Here is a 25,178-nt window from a genome sequence, read left to right as displayed (position 1 = left end):
TACCTCTACCACAGTGGAGGGCCAGTACCTCTACACCTCTACTATGATAGAGGGCCAGTACCTCTACTCTGGTAGAGGGCCAGTACCTCTACACCTCTACTACAGTGAAGGGCCAGTACCTCTACACCTCTACTATGGTTGAGGGCCAGTACCTCTACACCTCTACTATGGTAGAGGGCCAGTACCTCTACACCTCTACTATGGTAGAGGGCCAGTACCTCTACACCTCTACTATGGTAGAGGGCCAGTACCTCTACACCTCTACTACAGTGGAGGGCCTGTACCACTACACCTCTACTACGGTAGAGGGCCAGTACCTCTACATCTCTACTACGGTAGATGGCCGGTACCTCTACATCTCTACTACAGTGGAGGGCTAGTACCTCCACACCTCTACTACAGTGGAGGGCCAATACCTCGACTACAGTGGAGGGCCAGTACCTCGACCACAGTGGAGGGCCAGTACCTCGACCACAGTGGAGGGCCAGTACCTCGACCACAGTGGAGGGCCAGTACCTCTACAACTTTTATACAGTGGAGGGCCAGTACCTCTACAACTTTTATACAGTGGAGGGCCAGTACCTCTGAGGGTAAGGCCACTGGTCTTTAAGGGTAAGGCATCTGGTCTGTGAGGGTAAGGCAACAGGTCTGTGAGGGTAAGGCAACTGGTCTGTGAGGGTAAGGCAACTGGTCTGTGAGGGTAAGGCAACTGGTCTGTGAGGGTAAGGCAACTGGTCTGTGAGGGTAAGGCAACTGGTCTGTGAGGGTAAGGCAACTGGTTTGTGAGGGTAAGGCAACTGGTTTGTGATGGAAACATGGCTGGTCTGTGAGGGAAACATGACTGATCTTTCTTTGTTTTCTGTCATTTCTCTCACTCTCCTACCTTCTTTCCTTTCTTCCTACTTTTTTCAACCATTTAGCCCCCTTCTCCCTGTTCCCAGTGGGGGTGTTGTTTGTAGAGCATTATAATTTATAACTGAAGAGAGTGGATTTCATTTCAGCAGCACAGGGCTCGCCAGCAGGGCGCCAGCCTGCAATCAGGAGAATCAGCCGCGAGCCCCCGTTGAATGGAAAGTATTATCACCGGCCACCAACGGACACTGTTTCTCCTCATACAACTCCCTCGATGCTCCCTGCCAGCCAGCCAGCGCCTCCTCAGCTTCTCTTTCATTCAGCTAGCTATTCCTGTCCCCACAGATCAGCCCTCTTCTCTCTCTCTTTTCTATTCTCTCTAACTCAATCATCCCTTTTCTGTGTCCTTGTTTAAGTGAATATAGTCTCTTCTAAACAGCCACCCACTATTACAGTATAAATGCTTATACAGCACGCTTTATAATTCCTTTTTCCATCTTTGTGTTATACTTCATGTAGAAAATAGATAATAGGCATTAAAATCAATGCGTCCATAATGAGCTGGTGGCTCAAATGAAGTGGTAACACTGTAAGCTGTGGTTCTCTTCCATTGAGGCTTATAACTGCCAGCTAAACACATTCAGGTTGTTTTTCCTCTCTGGCTTCTGAGAGAGATCTGAAGCAAACTGTTGAGAAAAGCCAACCTCTTGGTCCTCCTGTCCTCAAAAGCATTCTCATCTGCTCTGTTTTCTTCATCTCTCCCGGCCTTTGTCCTGGGTGGTCATTTTCACCCCGTCCAGCAGGTCCTGTTTCCCCCCGTTCCTGGAGAGGAAGGGCCACAGACGTGCTTTAGGTCTGGCCGGTCACATATGAGCATGTGACCATATCATCATTTGTTCCGTATCACTTGTCCAGTCTAGCGAACATAATGTGCATACATTCATGTGCATGCGTGTCTGTGTGTTTCGTTACACTGGACTACTTTGCTGTGTGTGGACACATACATACAGCATACACAGATGGCGATTTCCACCCAAGCCAAAGCAAAGTGATCATATTCACAAACGGAAGGCGAGCCGCCATCTTTCGGCACTTAGCAGAATTAATACCCTTTATTTCCAGCTGCTTTGATGAACTTGCCTATTTTAAACTTGGTAATGACTGCAAGTGGAACTGAAAGGTTCTATAGACTGAAGAATAACACACGTACTGTACAACCAAAAATAAGGAGTAGCTCATTACATTGCTGGAATTTCTGTAACCACATGAAATAAAAGGGAGAAGTCATTTCTCTGTCTTTCTTTCTCTCTCTTCCTCTTTCTTTTTTTTTCTTCAGGCTTCTGTAACACTGGTTCAGTGGAAGAGATCATCTCATAAGAACTACACAGCATGAGTGTTTTTCATAATAGATCTTTTGCCGTTTGGTTCCGTTGGGATAGAAAATCCATTTTCCAAGAAACGCGATGTATTTTGAAACAAGCCTCAACAACACAAGCACACTGCGTCAGACACAATGACTGGACAGTCAAACATACAAGGTGTCAACATATAGTCTTACAGGCTTAAGATTGCCGAAGCAAGTTTCAAAAGAAAAAGAAAGAGTTCATTATGATGTTAAAACTCAACTTAATCCTGAGCTTTTCTTCAAGAACTTTATGGGGTTTAAGAATAAGACACTCATCAAGAAACTCAGATACTTGTATGTTGCCACAGTTGCTTATCCTGCCCTGTCACTATACATGGAGTATTTGGGATTTCATCTTAGGTTTGGTGAAAACCATCAGCTTTGCCTTATCAGCATTTAAAAGCCAATTCAGTTGACATATCTGAAATGAAATTGTGTTGCTTGTTTCTGTAGTTTGGCCGTCAGAATGAGCAAAACCACGTGAGGTGCCTTCTGCCGGGTTTGTCACTGTCACTTTACATTTGCGCTGTAAAAACACAAACAGACGAGCGGAGAGGGAGAAATGAGAGGACAGAGTGAGATAAGAGGGATTAGAAAGAGAGAAAACGGGAGAGAGAGAGAGATGTTTAGGAGCCAAGCTTTTGGCCAGACAGATTTAGTTTAGCAGGGTAAAAACTTGCTGATGTTATTCATGGTGAAGTAGATGTATGAGGGGAAGTAATCCAGTAATCTGGAACAGAGGCTGAGTCCCAAAGGTCTCCCTGTCTACTGCATGGTGCACTATCTTTGACCAGAGCCTATAGGGAATAGGGTGCCGTCCGTCTCCTGGTAACCTGAGCGCCGCCGCGGGCCACCAGGACACGGAACGGGGGGATCAGACCACCCGCTCCAAAAATCAAATGACCCCGCTAACCATTCCAGCAGCTGAAGAAGACTGGCGAGGCTGAGATGAGGAAGCTGGGCGGGGCAACGCCGAAACGATAGGGCTTCGCGTTTCCCTTCCTCTCCTGCTCTAATCCTAGTTGTTTCATTTTACATGGAGTTATCAAGTGGACGGCACCACTCACAGAGTGGTATTTATTTATGGTTAAAGCAGAGGAGAATTCTGTCCCTGTCTCTTGCTTTAACACAGTCTCCGTCTTCCACTCTACTTCTCTTTCTCTGCCACCTACCCAGTCCCTGTCTCTTGCTTTAACACAGTCTCCGTCTTCCACTCTACTTCTCTTTCTCTGCCACCTACCCAGTCCCTGTCTCTTGTTTTAACACTCCATATTCCACTTCCTTTGTGTCTTTTCCTTCCCTTTCAAAGAAGGTATCCTGGTCACTGCCGTCTTACATGATCTGTGCCCGGACCAAACACTGAACGTGTAGAATGTTTCCTTCACTTGATCAGTGGTCCCTGCTTTAGTCGTGGGTGTGTGTGTGTGTGTGTGTGTGTGTGTGTAAGGTGGGGAGTAAGTTTGTGTGTGTGTACTGAGCTGTGCAGGCCACTGCAACCCCTAGAGGCAACTGACGCTGATTGGAGGGCACGTGTGATGTGGCTGAGTGATCAAAAACACACACTTGATGAATGTCAGGGCAAAGGCTGGTAGGAGGGAGGAGAGGAGAGGGGCCCCGTGTTCTCTGGGTTCTGGTGCTGATCAAGGTCGTTCCTGCTTCAGTGAATTCTACAGAGAGACTAACCCTCATGCGCAACTAAGAAATGTACACACGCAGTCTCTCCTCAACGATGTTCTGAAGTTAATGCTGCTTGTTCAAAAGCAACTCTCTTTCTCTCTCTCTCACGCGCGCTCGCGCACGCGCACACACTCACACAACTCCTCTAATTTCTCACGCACAGCTGCCCCATCTTCATCCACCTGTGTAGTTAATTCGTCTGTGTTCAGATTAATTTTACAGGAAACAAAAATCCCCACGAATGTATTAAAACAATCTGAGGGCTTGTAGATTTTGTGTTTGTGAGGATTGCTGCATAATTGACCCATTTGGTACATCTCTTCAGCTTGGCGTCATAGTATAGAACACTAATATTGGAAAAAACTACAACAAAGGCTCAATAGACACTTTTAGGAGTCTGACTTTTTATCTCACATCGCATGGCCAGATGTTCTTGCTAACTAAATCTCCAGATTTTTGTCACAGTTTATATCAGTGTGAGATTGTGACAGGTGCTTAATTCACTGAGCTCTGATCCACCATGTTATTTCTGCTGGTTATTAAATCTGGGAACACGCAGACAAACATACATCTGAAAGAAAATGAAGAGGCCCAGCAGGCCTCTCACTTGTGATGGGGCTCTGATAAACAGAGCAGCAATGGCAGCTGGTAGTTGCCCTGTTAAAGATGTCCCTGTTTCTCATGGTAATTGTGGCAGAGCAGGACCTCAGACTTGGGGTCAGTGTGCAGTAGACCCCTGAGGTGTTACCACTGGGATTGCTTAATGACTACAGAGTAGAAGTAGGTATGTCTCACCGAATGACAGAGCTGGGACCAGCCCATCACTAACACCTGTTTCCATTCAATGTTTGTTCAGTGCCTTCCAGTTGTTAACTCCATGACCGTATCTTCAACGCTAGCACTTCCAGCTTCACCACTACTAGCTCTCTCACTCTGCTGGTCTTCAGTAATCTGGCTGCGTTGGTATGCAACAAGGCGCTGACCTCTTTAACCAGGACACCTGGCCAGCAGCCTTGGTCCGGCTCTTCTGTCTTCTTTGTGTTACTCACTGGAACTCATTGTCTAATAGTCTCTAATGATTCAAAGTCTTTGTTGTTTTGCCCCTACGTTCATCAGAACCACTTGCCTCTTCTCTAATCTGATCCGTCTGTAAACAACCAACACTCCCTGGTAGACTCTTCCCAATATAGCACCAAATTCCCCACATGGTGCCCTACTTTAAACTAGGGCCCATAGTCTAATATATAGACCCAGCTCCCAATCAGGGGTTCTAGGTCCCCTAAGGGTACATGGTACATCTACATGGGCCTCTTGATTAGCACATAAGGGGGTACGTCTTCTCCAGGAAAAGCAGAATTTAGTAACAATAAATGTGTTTGTAACCTCAGCTGGCACAGAATTGGGTGCACTTTTGGATCCAGACTGACACTGTGTGATCATTAAAAGTGCTTTTTCTGTTGTTCTGTAAAAACAATGAGGTGACGGTCTCGGACTTGTGGTTTGAAAAAGCAGTCACTGATGTAAGTCACCAAATGCAGTATCACTTTATTACTGAAGTTGTCTTATGTGCAAGCTTGACCAATCGAATCCATGTTTCTGACTCATGTCGATCCCATGGTTTTCAAGTAGAGAATGTGGATTCTCAATGCAGTTGTGTTTTAGTTCAACTAAACGTTGCCCCATCCTCTTTGGTTGTGTTCCGTTAATGGTACACCACTGCTCTCCAGAGCTGCGGCCCAGCTAGCTGCTGGACCAGCCTGACGTTCTCCAGGTGACGTGAGCATATTGACACTAATGGTTGTTGCAGCTCCGCCGGGCACTTGCTTGGCCGCCTCCATCCTCTGTCCTCCATAAACATGAGCCCAGTGAGTGTGTGTACTGTAATGTCCGCTGTTGCGCGGTACTGTGCTAATACAGTCAGTCACTTCCATTAGGAGGGGCTCACTACCGCATCACTCTCACTGGTGGTCCTGTAGTCTTCACCCGCCACGCTCCCGGTCATGATTCTATTAAAGAGCATGAGCTGGAAAAAGGGAAGCAGCACTTTTCATTTCCATTTGGAGCACGGCAGATGAAGAATGGGTCTGTGCTGTCTGTCGGCCCGGCCCAGTGCCCGATATGTAAATGAATGGCCCTGGCTCTTTTAAAAAAAACAAAATCTCTTTTGGCAAATTAGCGGAAAATGCTTTGCCACAAACAGCTGTTGCCTTCCGAATGGATGGTTGAGGAGCCTTTGGGCCTTTGTTTTTTCGAGGGAGACAGAGAGGGAAGGCAGGGAAACACACCCACACTGTCTATGTCCTAAAGGCTGAGCCCTTGGCTCACCATACTGCAAATGCATTTAGCATATTCCCAATGCAGAGGGGTTGGCGGTGGGTGGTGTGTGATCCTGTTTGTCACCTCCTTAAACACCAGCACTTTGATTTTCCTCGGTCAGGGATGAGCTGGGATTGTCTTCTGGTCAGGAATGGGCTGGGATTGTCCACAGTCAGGGATGGACTGGGATTGTCCTCAGCAAGGAAGGGCTGGGATTGTCCTCGGTCAGGGATGGACTGGGATTGTCCTCGGTCAGGGATGGACTGGGATTGTCCCCGGCAAGGAAGGGCTGGGATTGTCCTCTGTCAGGGATGGGCTGGGGATTTTCCTCGGTCAGGGATGGACTGGGATTGTCCTTGGTCAGGGATGGACTGGGATTGTCCTCGGTCAGGGATGGACTGGGATTGTCCTTGGTCAGGGATGGACTGGGATTGTCCTTGGTCAGGGATGGACTGGGATTGTCCTTGGTCAGGGATGGACTGGGATTGTCCTTGGTCAGGGATGGACTGGGACTGGGATTGTCCTCGGTCAAGGATGGACTGGGATTGTCCTCGGTCAGGGATGGACTGGGACTGGGATTGTCCTCGGTCAGAGATGGGCTGGGACTGGGATTGTCCTCGGTCAGGGATGGACTGGGATTGTCCTCGGTCAGGGATGGACTGGGACTGGGATTGTCCTCGGTCAGGGATGGACTGGGATTGTCCTCGGTCAGGGATGGACTGGGATTGTCCTCGGTCAGGGGTGGACTGGGATTGTCCTCGGTCAGGGATGGACTGGGATTGTCCTCAGTCAGGGATGGACTGGGACTGGGATTGTCCTCGGTCAGGGATGGACTGGGATTGTCCTCAGTCAGGGATGGACTGGGACTGGGATTGTCCTCGGTCAGAGATGGACTGGGACTGGGATTGTCCTCGGTCAGGGATGGGCTGGGACTGGGATTGTCCTCGGTCAGGGATGGGCTGGGACTGGGATTGTCCTCGGTCAGGGATGGGCTGGGATTGTCCCTGGCACAGTATGTAGCATATGTAGCATGTAGCATATAACGGCACAGTGTAATGGTTGGCTTTTAACATTCAGTACAGGGGTAGCAATTCATTTACTCAAGCCAAATTGGACACGGCTTCCCACCAACCCTGAAGACAAATGTATGGGCTGCTACACACGAGTAGAGTCAAAGGGAATGTCCAATAATGACAGTAATGTTCACAGTTTGACTGCTGTCATATCAATACTTAGTAAACAGATGTTCACTGTTTATTGAACATTTTGGCTGATTGTGTTAATGTTTAGACCACACATCTGGGTTGGTAGCATGTATTGAAACAAAATGCAACCTGGGTGCCAGGTTATATTCATTTTGTTTTATAGGTTGAACAAAATTACTCCAATAAAACATTTATGAACTCTCAGAGGTTGATTATCCTGCCTTCGAGACACTGGGATATCATCACGTCCATTTATAAATAGCTTTTGGTTTGGTCTTGAGACTTGCCGTTTGTTTTTTATCCTTCAGCCTCTTCAGAATCTGCCATTATAAGCCATTAATGCATTGAATTGCATTAGGCTAGAAAAATGCTTGTTTAAGCTGAGTGAGAGGATTCAGAAAAGACAGGTCCTTGTCTGTGGGAACCAAACGTGGCTACAAATGAGCAAGTTATGTGTTCTGAAAGTTAAAGAGTCTACGGAACACATTATTGTCTCTGGCTTTTAGCTGTCGGCACAACATAACATTTATTCTGCTATGTTGACGTTCCATGAGACAACACTGTTTGTTCCATGAGACAACACTGCTTGTCTCTTAGGGCCGCATGTTATATTGCCCTACTGGCTGTAACCTGCAAGCTTTCTGTCACCTCTGCATTGCACATGACCCAGCAGTTGGGGGTTGTAATGAAATGTGCTATCTCCTGGGGACATTGAAGCCATACTGGTGTGTAGTCTTTGTATCTGTACAGTGGAACTCTCAAGTGCTCTGTGCCAAGCGTTATTTTGACCATAGGAATTTCTCTGTTGTTCTCAGCCCATCGCTCAGGGCATCACACAGAAACTATGACCCCCTCTTTGAGAATGTTGCATTTTCCATTCTTATTGGTGTTGTGGTCTGGGGCTGGTCTATAATTGAGTTTGGAATATGAACAGCAAATTGGTATAAATGGGATGAAATGCATTTTACTCTTTCTCTTCTCCTACTCAGCTCTTCAGGGAAATGTTGTAGGGAATTCTCATTTCTGAGGCTTTTAGGCCGTTCTTTATCTTTCTTTGTTCGTGCTTTATCTTGTTTATCTAGGTTGTTCATGATTTGTTTATTATTACCTTGTTTAAAACCATATGCCTTGTTTAATGTAATGAATCATTTTACCAAGTTATTAGATGATACTTCGATATTCTCTTTTCTTCACTGTTCTTTGTTATTGGACAGAAGAATCTAAATATTTAATTTTTTATAGATTGTCCGTTAGTGTGTGGATGGGTTACATGTTAAGTATGTTTTATATGTGCATATAATGTGTATTTGTAAAATATTATTACATACATTTTACTGCAGCTTAATACATTTTTTAAGAGAACCGCAATAGCTTAGTTTAGCATTGGCATTTCTGAACGGGCCACAAGCATAACCAACCTTCTTCCTACAGCGAGAGCTGTAAGATTTCACACTTTGCGGGTCTGTCCTCGCGCACACTCTTACACACTCTGTCTTTTCTTCAGTTGCACTCAACTCTTATTATTCTGTGATATGCCGCCACATGTTAAACACTGTGGATATTTACAACAGTGACTTTCTAACGGGCTGCTGCGGGGCTGCCAGCAGGTAGTGTGACAAAGAGAGTTCTTATAGAAATTCTCTACAAAGCTCGCACAACTACTCAAAGCTGCTTTTTGCATAGGGAAAGGAGACTCCACAGGCTTGGGTCTATTACTTTACAACACTAGTGAATTCAGGAACTGAACAAATTCTAAATACGTTTCTAATTCCAAAAGTCTGTCATTAAAATATAGATATACTGTGTATGTATATATACAGTATATATACATATATATATGTGTGTGTATATGTATATGTGTGTGTAAATATCAATTGAATGATAAATTGAATGATAAATAATATATACATTTACAGTATATCTATATATATGTATATACATCCAGTATGTTTGTACATCTTTTTTAACACTCAAGACAGCAATGGTATGTGATGTGCTGGGTTGCAAGTTTTCTAAACAGACAGACAGAGACAGTCAATGAGACGGACAGACAGACAGTGAGACAGGCACAGACAGACAGTGAGACAGGCACAGACAGACAGTGAGACAGGCACAGACAGACAGACAATGAGATGGACAAAGAGACAGTGAGACAGAGACAGACAGACTGTGAGACGGACAGACATACAGACAATGAGACGGACAGAGACAGACAGACAGTGAGACAGACAGTGAGACAGACAGTGAGACAGACAGTGAGACAGAGTGAGACAGACAGACAGAGTGAGACAGACAGACAGACAGACAGACAGAGTGAGACAGACAGAGTGGGACAGGGACAGACAGTGGGACAGAGACAGACAGTGGGACAGAGACAGACAGACAGTGGGTCAGACAGATAGTGAGACAGACAGACACAGACAGCAGAGCAGACGTTCACACAGGGGTCATACTGCTCGCTTATTTCCTTTTATTTGAGTTAAGACAGGCCAGTAAGAGCTACACTGCACTCATTACCCACACAGGAACACACTTCCAACACACTCTCACTAGCCCTTATTCAGACACAACCAGTCACAGATGCTAATGCTTTGATTGAGTCTACGTTTTTTGGGGTGTCATTATTGCTATGACATAACAGTTACATATACCATTTACTATGATAGCAGTCAGAGACTCCGTAGTTCTGTTTTGCTTTGCCAGAGGGTTTGCCCTTGCCTAGGGTATCCACTGTGCCTATGAGGCTTAAGATAGGCTGTACCTGTCACTCACTCCTGAGAACCGTTACACACAAGATTGTAAACTACTGGATGTGCATGCTGGGTTAAAAAAAAACTTTGGAGAAAAAGTTCACTTCCACAAAATTTAAAACACTTTTGTTTTTTGTTTGTTTTTGTTTGTGTTTTTGTTTTCTGCAGGTGTATCCTAAAGGAGGCCCCTCTGCCCATATTTATATTTATTTGTTGTTTCGATTTATTTTGCTCTCCTCTGTTCCAAACATACTTTTCCATTCTACCATCTCCTCTCACCACATTCTTTATTGATTTGCCATCACTGTGAGAGAGTGAAGAGGAAAGGCCAGTGGAGGAGAGGACCGCAGGCCAACACAGGGTGTTTCTGTCTGCCTTTCTGCCTGCTTGTCTGCCTGTCTGTCTCTGTGGGTCAGTCTTCCGGACCAGTAGAAGAAGAGGCAACCTCCAAAACCTGTTGTAAAATAGCACAGTGGTCGTACCATCCCAAGGTTCGTTGCCGGTGCCCGGGGCAAGATTTGACTCCATGGTGGGCATTATGGGCTTAGAACTTGACCCCAAAATGGCTGCCCCAGTTAGAGCAGTGTCAGGGTACTGCCAGCCTGCAGCCGTGAACTGTGAGAGGGAAGTGTCCCCAGCTGCCTCTCTGTCATTGTGTTGTGGATGTGTTGTACCACTCCATATGGGTAGGCACAGTGAACTCTGGACAGCATTTGCCCTTAGGCTGGAAACAAGGCTCATATTGTATAGTGTCTTATGAGCAGAATGTGTGTGTTTTTTTTTTGTGTTTGACAGTGGCGGTCAGTAGTGCTCATGAAGGGCAGGGCTATGCCATGATGACCTTGTGTGTGTGTGTGTGTGTAGCTCGAACCTTCACCCCTCTCCAACACTATTCAGATGTATAGTCTACCTGATCCACTAGCTCTGTTACAGTTTGACTGCTAGACACACATGTTAGCGAAGCACCTCTGATTTTATCTTAATGTTTGACTGCCACCGTCAAAATTCTGTGTTATTTGCAGTGCTTGACTTCTAATTATAGGCACACAGTGTTCTTGTTCCTTTTTTAGGCAAAAGAGCCACCTAGGACGTCTGGAATAGGCTACTTTAACGGAACAACCTTATTAACGTTTACATTTTGATGAACATAGTCTAATATGTGATTTTTCAGTTCCTGCACTTATTTTATCCCAAGTCAAGCGCTGGTTATTTTGATACTTTTCTAGATTGCTGATATTTGTAACACGTGTTTCCATGTTGCTCTGCGCTGCATGCTCATTAATGCTGTGTTGCTGTACAGTAACGTTGCTGCGTCGTTTAGAAGACATGATGGCATAGTGGAACTATATGGATGTCCACAGGACTGAGTAATATATCGACATCATCTGTGTCGTGCTAATGTTGGAATGTAGTAAAGACATTAAAGTACAACCATACCCTGTGGAGAACTGTGTGACACTTTTGTGGCCACCCTGCACAAACACACACACACACACACACACACACACACGCAGACAAGTCCTTCACGTTGTTTTTTCCGGTAGTTAGTGAAACACCAGCTCATTTGAGCAGGATCTCGTGACATCATGTTGTTTGTGTGTGCATGAAGAGTGTGTCAAGTGTGTGTGTGTGTGTGTGTGTGTGTGTGTGTGTGTGTGCGTGAAGCGCCCGTGTTTGTGTGTGAATACTATGTGTGTCCATGAAGAGTGTGTTATAGGGTGTGGGTGTATAAAAACTAATTGTGTATGTGAGTATATGTGTTTTTTCTATGCATGTGTTTTCAGTGAGAGAAGACATCCTTGCATGGTGTAGGCCTCTGGCTCTGTGGATGCAACCAAGTGTGTATAATGAAGACAACAAGGAGTGCCAGGAGCGCTGTGTGTGTGTGTGTGTGTGTGTGTTAGAGTGTGTGTTGCATTATTTATACTTGGGGGGAAGGGGATGAGGCAGGAATTTGTTGAAAGTCTAGAACTATCTGTGACTCCCGGACAGTACTGCTCCCTCTGTAGTGTCCTCCCTGTCCTACATTACGAGCCTTTATTTACCACTCTGTAGGAGGCACACCGCCTGGGATCTCCACACAAACACTGTGCATTCTGCTAGTCATCTACTGGAGAAACCAAGCTCCGTCCTTTTCCCAGTAAAACAGCTAAGCCTGAGTGAGCACTGAGTGAACACAGCAGAGCCGGAGTGTGAACTTTGTCTCCTGACCTGGATAATGTAGCTATGTGTTCTGTATAAACAGTACAGGAGCAGGTTGTTGTGCCCAGTGAGTCTGCCTCACACACAGACCTCATCTCTCATACTCCTGTCAGGGACATGTAACCTACACACACACACACACACACACACACACACACACACACTGCCCCCTCAGGTTCCACTCACCTCACACACCTGCCATTGAGGGATCTGCCAATACCATAACATTCCCAGCATTGATCGTTGAATGCGACTAATTGATCTTAAAAGTGTTTTTTTGCAACACCTCTGAACGCCGTTGCTCCTGTACACAGCCCAGGTCAACAGCCGGAGTGGTAGTTTGAGCTCCTCTTCAGGGTCTGCTCACTGAAAGGCTCTCTCGTGCTCCCCGTTAGTTCTGTGTTCTCTTTGGCTCCACGGCCGGGCCAATTTCATCCATTTATCCTATACTTTGTAATCAGCACCGCAATTATAACGCAGAAATACGCAGTGATTACTGTTTCGTGTGTATTTTGGAGGGTTCCAGCAAGCCAAAAACAATAGCAGTCCAAACAGAGAGGCCGTTGGGTGGACTTAGAGTAACCGTGGCCGCCCGCGAGGACGTTGTAGCTGCTTTGAAGTGTCTGGTCCCAAATTACAGCCCTGCCATTATGAAGTATTACTGTGCAATTACCAGGCAGCATAGATCAGGGAAATGAGCTGTGTGTCTCTCTGTCGGACATGGGTGAAACGAGAGGCAAATGGAGGTTAGAAAAGGGAAAGTGTCGACAGCACAAAGCACTGTGTGTGTTTGTGTGCTTGTGTGTATGCTCGTTTCTCTCTGCATACATCTGACATCTGCATGCTACATTATTGTAAAGGTGTGCCTCATGCCAGCTGTGTATTTGTCTTTTCAGAGACACACAGGCAATGGGAGGACAGGCGTGTGTTTCACTGTAGGCTGGGTCTCCTTCACCTGAGGAGTGCTTGGCCTTGTGAATAATCCAACGGCCAGGTTCTTATGTACTGCAGCAGCACAAACATGTTCCCTCCTACTGTCTTATTCACGGCCCAGCGCCCGCTGTCACCGCCAGCCACCTCTGTGCTAGCGAGGCCTGTTTCATTTTTCATCAACACCACAGTGCCTGGTCAGCCCCTTCACACAGCTTATCTGCGAATTTCACAGTCCTACAAAAAGACGTTAGCCGAAGGTGTCTCTTCACTCCTGCTCTCATTTTTCCTGCCTCTTTTTCGGTGTTTGACCGGCCTTTTGCTTACAAGCTTTTACGCTGTTGAGCTTCCCAGTGTGCTATCTGTCACTTCTCCCGCGCCTTTAACAAACACAGCTTTTGAGTTATCGCGCTAAATTGCTTACAGCTTCTAACATACCGACCCTTTCTGTTGTGTTAATGTACAAACACGTTCCAGCATTGAAGAAAGATAGGTTTTTTACTAGCATGCTATCACTCCTCACCACTCAACCCTGTAGTGATAGAATGTTTACACTCATCCGAACCGAGACAATGTTGTATTAGCATGCTAACAAAGACTTGTTGTGCTTGCTAGCATTCTAACGGTTTTGAGTCTTTGACATAGAGCTGTGGTTCTAGCTTGCTGTCAGAGCTCTTGTTCTAGCGTGCTAACAACGGCGGGGTCAAGCCCCTCAGCGAGCCACGGCCTGGGGCCCTAAATGAGAACCATGCCCATTCAGGGACAGGAGCCAGAGAGAGCAGGGTCAGCAGCTGGTGGAGGATATGGCAATCATTTATAAAAATATGCTTTCTCAAGCCCACGAAAACAAAAAGGGCCCAAACCCAACAGCTGGGAAGGGTTGGGAGTAGCCTCAAGGCTGGCAAGTCCCCCTCCAGATGGGGAGGTTAGGCCAGGGCTAGCCAGGCTGCTCCACTCCAACTTCCGATTCCCATTAAGGCAGCCTAAGATTGCAGGGGAAAGGAAGAGGAAGAAAAGCAAGGAGCATGACTGCTCTGTTCTTCACCCCGCTTAATCAAATGAAGCCGGAAGCTTCCGAGACGGAAGACTTGTGTTTATTGATATTTACGAATATACTCCTCCCCCTCCTACCTTTTTATTTATTTTCAAAAAGACAGTTTTTTTTTTTCTCTCTCAAATATTCTCCGGAATGTTAAGCCTAGTTATGCTTGTTGTTTACTGTATGGCTGCTGTTGAAGCTGAGGTCTGTGGTTGCGTTTAGTCATTCCTTTTTGTTCTTTAAAGATGCCTTTGTGTGTTAGGAATAGGAATGATTAGATATAGATTCAGAGAGCTCGTTCTGTGAGTGAATTTAAGAGAGCTCCACAACTGCTGTACTGAGTGAATTTAGAGAGCTCCTCAACTGTTGTACTGTGAGTGAATTTGGAGAGCTCCACAACTGCTGTACTGTGAGTGAATTTGGAGAGCTCCGCGACTGCTGTACTGTGAGTACATTTTAGTGAGCTCCACAACCGCTGTTCTACTATGAATGAATTTAGAGGGCTCCAAAACTACAGTACTGTGAGTGAATTTAGAGAGAGCTTCACAACTTATATACTGTGAGTGAATTTAGAGAGACCTTCACAACTTTATATTTTGTGAGTGAGTTTAGAGAGCTCCACAACCGCTGTTCTACTAGGTACCTAAAATGGATCAGACATTTTACGAATGGAGGGCTGTCTTAACTCTCGCACTGGTCTCAAACACACGCACAAACTCAAACAGTGGGGCCACCAAAACCTGGTTGTGAGTATTGTGTTACCACGGAAGGTTACATTATTGGATTCTAAGAGGGAGAAAAAGTGAAGGAGTTCACATAGGCTTTCCAGGAGTGGTCTTCAAGTGGAACAGCAGAGTAACTCTGCACAGCGCTGGGAATGGAATGCCAACCTTAATGCAGATCTGATGTGAGCTGGTGGTGAGAGGGGATGTTCCTGGTGTACTCAGGAGCAGGGAGGCTGATGAAGGGGCGTGTTTGGTCATTATTCAGAGACACAGGTAATGGTTAACACTAGTTTTGGTGTGTGCTGCCGTGTTTTGCCCTGTGCATGTTCACTGGTCCCGTTCTACCACGAAGCCCCATTGAAATAACAGCACAGTGTGGAAGATGGAGAAAGTGCGTCAAGCCCTGAGCCAAACCCCCTTCACTTCCTATACAAGCCCATGGTGTAGGCAGCACCGCAATTTAGCTACTTTTATTGGAATATGAAATCCCTAGAATAAATACTCCTCAGCCAACCTAATGTAAAAATCATATGTATTGCCCTTTAAAAAGAAAATGAATTGGTATTTGTGGTCTATGAGAGGGATTGTATTATATCCAATGTAATTGTGATGTAAATTGTAGGTTTGAATGCCAGAGTGGATGTTCACTTTCATATACTGATATCAAATTATTCTTCATTTCATTCTTTTTGTTATATGAAATTCAACATTCCTCTTTGATATGATGATATACTTAGACAGTAGAGGCCATAGATTTCACATTTTAGGAAACGGGAGAACTGGTCTTTAATTGAACAAAGGACCACTTTCTTGATAAGCTGACACTGTGGTGCCGTGTCTTGGTTTATCAATGGTGTTATTGTGAAAGGTCACTGAGAAGTGAGAGCCTAATTTTCCCTGTTCACTGATTGTCTTAATGTCCGTCTGTCTGTCTTACTGTCTGTCTGTCTTGCTCACTGTCTCACTATTTGTGTAAGCTCTTTCTTTGACGTCACGGCCTGCAGTGTGTGTGTCTTGTGACAGTAGACGCAGTGATGTAATACAACCCTTGCTGAATCCACGGCCCTCCACCTCCAGCCCTCTGGGCCGGCTGCTTATTGCTCCCAGGGTCAAAGGTTATGAACTGTATGGTCTGGTGAGGTCAGCAACCCGGGGCTCTGCTTCTCTCCCGGAACAGTCTTGCTGCCCACCCCTTCAAGACATTACTGACCCATTAGGAGAGGAAATTGAAAACACATACACCCCGGAAAACACACTCTGGAGGCCACCGGGGGTCGCCATTTGTGGGACCTAACTGTAATTAAGATGTAGCTGAGGAGGTTAGAAGGGGTGAGAGAGGGTGAGGAGGGGTGAAGGGTGAAACTCTGGCAGGAGGGCAGAGCGTGCTGGCTAGTTGATGAAGGCTGAGAGCCATACGACCAACATGACGCCAAGCAGCCGACAAAACAGTCAGTCAGGACTGGCCAAATGCTGGTCATTTCACAGATGACTAGCGTTTAGCAAATAAAGCAAAACATTTAATAAATTCTATGCATTTTACTAGTTTCTTGAACATGTTTTTCTGCACATCTAAATGGACGTCCTACAATTATTCCAGACATTACAACATGAACACAGCTATTCTGACCCTGGAGTAAAAACAAAAATGAAATCTGTTTTGTAATTTGGCCATCACTTCAGATTAGCCTTAACCAGGCTTGTTAAACCACAGCCTGGTCTCCCCTCCTCTCCTGTCAGCCTGGAACATTACATCCAGGGTCCGGGACTCACTCTGTACATGTGTGGAAAACGGAGGGTGCCATTTGGGACACAGACATGCTCTCACCTCTAATGAAAGAAAGCAGCCTCCCCCTGTTCATTAGCCCCAGACATATTAAGTTAGAGCCCTAACCCTCTACCCTAACCCTGCTGTTCCCTGGGCTAACTGCTGACACAGAGAGAAGCCGCTCACTTAGACTTTACCACCGCCTGCCCGGTGTACGTCTCTCTTTCTCTCTCTCTCTCTCTCTCTCTCTCTCTCTCTCCCCCCATCTCTCTCTCTCCCCATCGCTCTCTTTCTTTCTCTCTTTTTCTCTCTCATAGTGGAAATGCATTTATCATTAGAAGGTTTCTGTTGATTCCCAAGCAGTCACAAGGCACTGTATTGGCATGATGTACTGGGTCAGGAGGCTGACCAATGCCTGAGTCATCTGCTACACTCTGGATTCTAATAAGAAGGCTTGATTTTGTGTGAAAATTCAGTAAACGTTTACACTGCCATAACACCATAATGAGCTTAGTAGTGGTGGGATTCCAGTAGGCCCGGGAATTGCCAGCCTCACTGCGATCATATCATGAAACGTGCTGATGCGCACATGTTTTTTTTATTGCATTTGTATCATGATTCTATAGGGAGATTGTCATTGGATATCAGTCTGGAAAATGAAACGGGTTGAAAACTCCATGTTGGAGTTTATTTTTTAGAGTCTATACTACAAATTTTTCTGTTCAAAAGACCAACTGGAAAGACGACCGCCATTCACCCATACAATTTCTTACAGCTAAAATGTATAGTCCGATTTATCTGTGAAAGCAACAGTTTGAGTACTACCAGTGTTATACAGTTCTTATTTTACTAATCATTTTGGGAAAATCCTTTGTATAACACTAAATATAAACACATCAAATAATAGTCCTGGACCAGTTGACGTCACAGGACGCTGTTATTCTTCTCCCATCACAAGTTCAGTTTAACAGAGAAGAGTCGACGGCTGGTGTCTACACAGACTTGTGTTGGTCTCTCTGACTCTGTGTAAACAGACACCTATCAACAGCTGGCCGCTTGGCTACAAAACATCCCTGTATCTCACTGCAGAGAGAGAACTACTGACCCCACCGCATGCGCGCACACACACACACTTACATGACCACACATACACAAACAACCATAAACACCCATCTGCCTGACCACCCACACAATCCCTTACACACACACACTCACACACGGTTGCCTAGCGTGCCCACTCCCCTAGAGACGGAGCGGGCCATGTTTACGGCTTTTCCGGAAACCTTCACAGGAAGCGAGCGCCTCTCTCTACTTCCAACTTTGTATTTTTACATCAACACTTGGTGGTGTTTATTTGTGCAGGACAACTGTGCTAGTGGATTTATTGCACTGTAATATAAAGAGAGAGACTCAAATCCCAAAATACGACGGTCAGATGGCCTGGGAGAATGTAAACTGCAGGGGGGATAAATGATCCACGTAGAGATAGCAGTGATGCCGTTGACTCAGTGTCTGACTGCCAGGAAACCGCTCCAAATGTACGGCCCTCTCCGCCTGTCAGGAAGCCCTGGTGTCCGTTGCGTCCGGCAGGCCGTGGTAACGACTCCCTCGCCTACCTGTGGGATCTAGAGCGCTAAAATTAGGGTTGGGATTGGGAGGTTTACCGGTATACTATCAGAATATTTATATTTGAGTTTTTTTTTTAAAGATTTTAAGTAATCTATCACAATCTAGTGGCTCTTTTGGGTGCTTCAGATTATCGCAGGTGTCTGTCATTATCAATTACACAATTTTACAATGAAATGGTCTCAATTTAAACCACCCATTTGTCAATGGTATTTAATATCTGTATTGTTTCAGAATTAAATATCTGAATTTGTTTGACCCCCATATTTATATGTCAATTTTAATATGTATTTGTCAGTGTTATAATTATTTAGTTTTTTATTGTTTTTCTAGCCATAGGTCCATCTAGAAACTACACAAGTCTGCAATATTATCTGTTAATTGCCCCAATTACAGAATATTCCGGAAACTGTTAAATTGCCTTTAGCTTTGCAACCCTCACTATAATACCCTTTACATACATCCACATGTACTTTATCCTGGACCGTGTTGTAGAGCTGAAGAAAGCATTTAGCTAATCTGTCGGGATCCCAAACTTTATGTCACTTGTGTACAGCTCCACATTTCTTCGGTTCTGCCTTTTACTCCCCACCTAACACACACACTCATCCACCACCCACCTAACACCCACACTCATCCACCACCCACCTAACACACACACTCATCCACCACCCACCTAACACACACACTCATCCACCACCCACCTAACACACACACTCATTCACCACCCACCTAACACACACACTCATCCACCACCCACCTAACACACACACTCATCCACCACCCACCTGCGCCCCATATGCCATAAGAAGTACAACAGCTGGGCGGAACACAGAGCCTCACACTGCCCGGCGGAACACAGAGCCTCACACTGCCCGGCGGAACACAGAGCCTCACACTGCCCGGCGGAACACAGAGCCTCACACTGCCCGGCGGAACACAGAGCCTCACACTGCCCGGCGGAACACAGAGCCTCACACTGCCCGGCGGAACACAGAGCCTCACACTGCCCGGCGGAACACAGAGCCTCACACTGCCCGGCGGAACACAGAGCCTCACACTGCCCGGCGGAACACAGAGCCTCACACTGCCCGGCGGAACACAGAGCATACTGCACAGTGACGACTAAACCAGCCCAAGTCAAGGTCTCCTGTCACTTCGCTTCACATTTGGGTCTGCCCATATACAGAAGCTGTTCTGAATGGTTTGATGTGTGTTTGGTTATGGGTCTATTTAGAATGATTGTTTTTAGCTCCAATCTGTATTGTGAGTTCTGAACTAGGTGCTTTGAATCCTGAATGGTGGTTGGCTGATTGTCATGGTATAGGAGACCCTACGCCAAGTGTGTGACACATCTTTTAACTCTTCTAATTGCTTTGATATCCGGTTGAGAAGAGCATTAAGGCATCTCGGGTTTTGTGGTATATTGTGAATATACAACAGCTTATTACTATGTCCAGGCACTCTGGCATGCGTTGGGCCTAAGAACAGCTGTAAGCCGTGGTATTCTGACCATATACCACACCCCCCTGTGCCTTATTGCTGAACTATTGCTTGAGGCCAATATACTGACCTCTTTAGAGTAATTATGGACATTTCAAAATGTATGCAGCCAAATATCAATAAAAGAAAATGGTGGGGGAGAACTACTCAAATTATCTTTCGATGGTAACTATTTTCCCCTTCTATTTATTTTTTATGGTGGAGTTCCGTGTCTTTTTACCAACATGCTGTTTACCAACAAGCTAACCACTAGGATTGTATCCAGTGTACAGGAAATGTATAGTATTACAAACCTTAATGTTGAAATGTTTTCTATGTAATCAACTTCTATATAAAACCATTGGTTAATGGACTTTTCAGGCCAACTCCGTTCTGCTAAATCATTCAGATCGACACATAGTAAATTATCAAAGCCTACAGCTTGGAACAGTTCTGCAATTTCCACGTTCTTTCCACACTTATCTTTTTTCCTCCAATGTCCTCAGACAACATTTGTCATTCTGCTTGTGTATTACAAAACCCCAGAGCATTGTAACGGATACACAGAGATCCTAACAGTGCTCTCAGACCAAGGACTGGGCCCAAACACCCCCCCCCGGACCCTCAGTGCTGCCCTTCTTGTGACCAGAGCGCAGTGTGTTTCCCTGTGAGCACGGGGGAACAGTAGGGCACTATCGAGGGGGTAGGGCTCCATTGTGGATGTGGCCCAAGGCTCCGGGCTGAGTAAATATTTGGAGGCCTTGGTTCAGAAGAGACGCTCTGCTGTTAGAAGGCCCTTGAACTCTTGGCTGTCCCACACAGAGACCGAGGCTGTAGCATGCTAGCAGGTTGTGTGTGCGTGCGCATGTGTTTGTGGTACGCTCCACAGTCAACCGGCCACAACACACCGGTAAACACCATGTGTCAGGCCGTTTCCTGGACCCTTCTGAGTGTTGTCTGGTGTGTAGTGACTGGACACGCACACACGCTCAGTATGCGTTTCGCACGTAAACAATACAGCACGTACACACACATTCATGCTCTTACAGGACACACACACTCTGAAGATTTACAGGGACTGCTCTTTATAAACATATAATGCACACACACACACGTGCACATAGATACTGCAACACACACTCACACATTGACAGGAGTCCATTGTGGCTAAGAGAGAACTAAATGATTTTTGTCTGTGGCTCTGTCTCCCCTGACCCAGTCATGCTGCTTTGACAAAGGCTTCGGTCAGGGGGGAGGGAGGGATTGGAAGGAGGGCGGGGGGGAGGGAGAGAGGGAGTCAGGATAGCGCTGAGGGACTGGTGTCGCTGCAGGGCCCACGTGAACTTCCTGTAAAGGTGTGGAGGATAAGGAGGTGCTGGGAACAGAGGAGCAGAGAGGAGATGAGTGTCTGAGCCTGGGCTTAGCTGCTACTGTTTTACCGTGCCATCTCCTCCTCCCTTTATCCCTCCCCCTCTCTCTCTCACTCCATCCTTCTCTTCGTCCCTTCATTCCTCTCTCCCTCCCTCTCCCCGTCCCCCATGCTTCTATACATCTCTTCGTCCTTCTCCATCCATCCCGTCATCTCCCTCCCTCCCTCCCTCCCTCCCTCCCTCCATCAACCCTTCTTGCTGTGATGATATTCCAGACAGCTTTACAGACCTCTGCTAGAGCCGCAGCTTTTAGAAAGGAGACACGTTATTATATCCGTCCTGGGCACTGTAGCCGTCTCTCCTCTCTGGCTCTCCTCTCTCACTCTGTCCTTTATTTTGAGGGAGGAGGGGGGTTTGTTCGGGTCACAGCACCAGGAAAAGCCTGGGTTGAAATGTCCCAGCGTGGGGTAGCTGGTTCTCACACAGCCCTGTTAGTGTTGCTGTGACCTGGCCCCGGCCTGGTGATGTAGCAGGCTGGAGTGGACCAGCAGGGGGTAGACCTACCACTGGCTCTCCTCTCTCCCAATGTCTCCCTCCTCTCCTTCTCTCTCCGTCTCAGCTGTGGCTGCGTTTAACCTTTTCTACAGTTAGCGGCCGCAGTTTATCTGTGTCCTAACACACTCCCTGTCTGGGAGGGAGTCCCAATCCCTACAGTCAGTAATTCCAGCCAGACACCCAGTCATTATTTTAATAAAATGCAATTACCACCATTACTGGGACAATTGGGTTTTGTGACTGGCCTTTTCTGTACCCCTGGTCCCTCCGGCCCCGTCGCTAGACAAATACCCAGAGTGTCCCCGGCCAGCTACTTGATGTCAGGGAGGCAGGTCAGGCCGTGGTTGCCTGGGGGCGGTGGGGGGGTCAACATACACGGTGCTGTGCTGCTGCAGTGTAATTCAGCGTGATCTAAAGTGCTCCATGGGAGCCCCCCCCCCCCCCTGGAATTTCATTAAAGTGTTAAAAGAGAGGCTTCCATTTATGCTGGATGTCAGAGCCCAGTGTAAAGTGTGTTTTTTAAAATGTGTCTGTGTGGTTAAGAGAGCGAGGCCCAATCTCCCTCTGTGTGCTTCTGGTCGGGCCTGAGGGGGCCACTGTGTAGGAGTTGGACAGCATACGGCGGTGGGGGGGCCGAGGAGGGTGAGAGCCAACCTTTTGTGCCAAGTGACAAAAAGATGACCCGGACAAACTGGGCAGCCTTTGTTCCTGTGCACCGCTGCAAAATATGATTTGAGATTAGGACCCCGGGCAGGCGTCCTTTTCAATGGCCCGATTTTGTCTTTTTCTGCCAGCTATTGTAATCAGCAGGCCAGGCCTGGTGGGGGTGACTGGGGATAGAGTCACGGGCATGCAGGATAAAGATGTAGTGTTCAGGAGGTGACTGGTCACTGCTCACTCGTAGGAAGAAGGAATTCAGAGTAATCTGCCAGAAATATATCCTCTGGTCTTTTCTCCTACCACCACCCCTCCTCTGGTCTTCCTCATTCCACCAGACCTCCTTTGGTCTTCCTCATTCCACTACCCCTCTGGTCTTTCCTCATTCCACTACCCCTCTGGTCTTTCCTCATTCCACTACCCCTCTGGTCTTTCCTCATTCCACTAACCCCTCTGGTCTTTCCTCATTCCACTAACCCCTCTGGTCTTTCCTCATTACACTACCCCCTCATTCCACTACCCCTCTGGTCTTTCCTCATTCCACTACCCCTCTGGTCTTTCCTCATTCCACTACCCCTCTGGTCTTTCCTCATTCCACTACCCCTCTGGTCTTTCCTCATTACACTACCCCTCTGGTCTTTCCTCATTACACTACCCCTCTGGTCTTTCCTCATTCCACTACCCCTCTGGTCTTTCCTCATTCCACTAACCCCTCTGGTATTTCCTCATTCCACTAACCCCTCTGGTCTTTCCTCATTCCACTAACCCCTCTGGTCTTTCCTCATTCCACTACCCCTCTGGTCTTTCCTCATTCCACTACCCCTCTGGTCTTTAATAATTCCATTGCCTGCGTAGACAGGAAGGCCTTTGTAAGGGTTTAGTAAAGGTGGGAGGGGATGTGCTTAGCACCTTCTCTGCTCTATCCATCTTTCCTCCTGGGGTCATAGCAGGCTCTCAGTTCAATGTGGAAAGAGCTCCGGGCCTCGGCCACATCTACGCAGATAGCAGGGACCCATGGAAGGAGGGAGGGATGGGAGGGCATATCATGGCAGCAGAGCAGTCTGAGGCATGGTCCTGGGGCTTTCCTCTCTAGAGCAACTTTTAGACACGACTTATTTCCTCCCACCTTCCCTTTCTGTCCACTCCCCTCTCACTAGCCCTGGCTCTCTTGATCACTCTTCCTTTAATGACTGCTGTCGTCAAATACCATGTGAATAAACGCATGGGCTGACTTACCAACGATGAGTTAGCATGACCTTCAATGAAAGGCTTTGGGCATACTTTGTTGTAGTTCTTTATTTCATTTTTTCAAAGTCTGGTTAACTAAGGTAATGTGCTCAACCCAGCTCTCCCTGTCTTCCCCAGTATTTACTTTTACACAACATTAGTGCCCATTGTGGAGGGTGGATAGAAGAGTGCTCTTGGAAAGTACAGTGTGTGGTTTAAGTGAGGGATTTGTTCAAATTAGGCCCTTAAAGATCATGTAACATAAGTGGAAACAAATGTGGATGCCTCCCCATGTTCCTTCATGGGAAGCTGAACAGTTCCATCTCTATGAGTGGCGTCAGCCCTAAATCTAGCCCTAGTCAAAGACTAAAACCTAGATTCTACTTTAAACTGAGACAAAGCTATTTCTCCCAGACATAGTGGGAGACGGCGTGAGAGAGGTCTTGTAGTGTGTGGCTGAGCGGTGTGTAGGAGGCCCAGCTATGCTGGCACTCCGCATCCATTCAGACCAGTGTAATGTTTTACATTGCAATGAATGGTGCTCAAAGAAACCGTCTCCTATGTCAAAGCACCCAGCAAAACATGCCTTTCTCACGGGCTCGGCCAGGCCAGGAGAAGTGACCCTTTGTCGCGGAAGGCGTACATGCTATCAGCTTCCCTGCATCTCTGTAAAATATGCCCTGTTGTCAAAGAGGCCAAGTCTGTGTACTCCACACCAGTAGCATTCCTGAAGTCCCCTTCTCTTCCCCTCCTCCCCCCTCCTACTCTCTCTTTCCCTCCTCCCCCCCTCCCGCTCACTCTTTCCCTCCTCCCCCCCTCCCGCTCTCCCTTTATCCCTTCGCTACTCCCTTTTTCCCTCCTGTCTTTTCTAACTCCGTCCTCTCCCCTGCCTTCCTGCCCTCTCCTCAGCCTCTCGCTGCTGGGGACATTGGGAGGTGATTTGTTTTGTTTATCTCCTTGACATGCACCTCTACACACACACATACTTAAACAGAACAAACTATACCCCCAGGAGAGATGGTCATTTTTTTCTGTTCTGGGCTGAAACAGGGGGCGGGAATCTATTTTAAAAGCATAGCGCTCTCTTCTAAGTGTTGTTAGTTTTGGAATGTTTTTCATCAGCGATCTATTTACTTGAGTCCGGCCTTAACTGTGTGTGAGAGAAGGAAAGAAGCATGGCTCTTCTTTGCGGCTCTGCTGGCATAGAAAAAAACATGTATTTATAGGTATGTGAAAGCTGTGGGCCTCTACACTCTTCTGGGATGGATTATGATGTGCCTTTAAAAGAAATTAAAACCTACCCATTGACCAAATTCAGCCTTTTTTACCATTATGTTAGCTTCCACTTGTAAACTATATATATATATATATATATATATATATATATATATATAT

General features: G+C 46.5%; 1 protein-coding gene across 3 annotated transcripts in view; it reads left to right on the top strand.

Moving 5' to 3' along the window:
• bcas3 (BCAS3 microtubule associated cell migration factor) overlaps window positions 1-25,178 on the top strand; it is a 274,108-nt gene that overhangs the window by 154,916 nt on the left and 94,014 nt on the right. The window contains exon 24 of one of the 3 annotated variants that reach the window (XM_010868284.3): window positions 10,374-11,617. The exons of the other annotated variants lie outside the window; for them this stretch is intronic. Within the exon in view, the coding sequence (XP_010866586.1) occupies window positions 10,374-10,384 (11 nt within the window). The 3' untranslated portion in view covers window positions 10,385-11,617. Of the gene's footprint in view, window positions 1-10,373; window positions 11,618-25,178 lie in introns of those variants that run through there. 3 annotated transcript variants of the gene reach the window in all.

The sequence above is a fragment of the Esox lucius genome, chromosome 1, assembly GCF_011004845.1.
Source record: "Esox lucius isolate fEsoLuc1 chromosome 1, fEsoLuc1.pri, whole genome shotgun sequence".
NCBI lineage: Eukaryota > Metazoa > Chordata > Actinopteri > Esociformes > Esocidae > Esox > Esox lucius.
The sequence above is the reverse complement of the archived record's forward strand: the minus strand, read 5'-3'. Positions and strand labels throughout refer to the sequence as shown.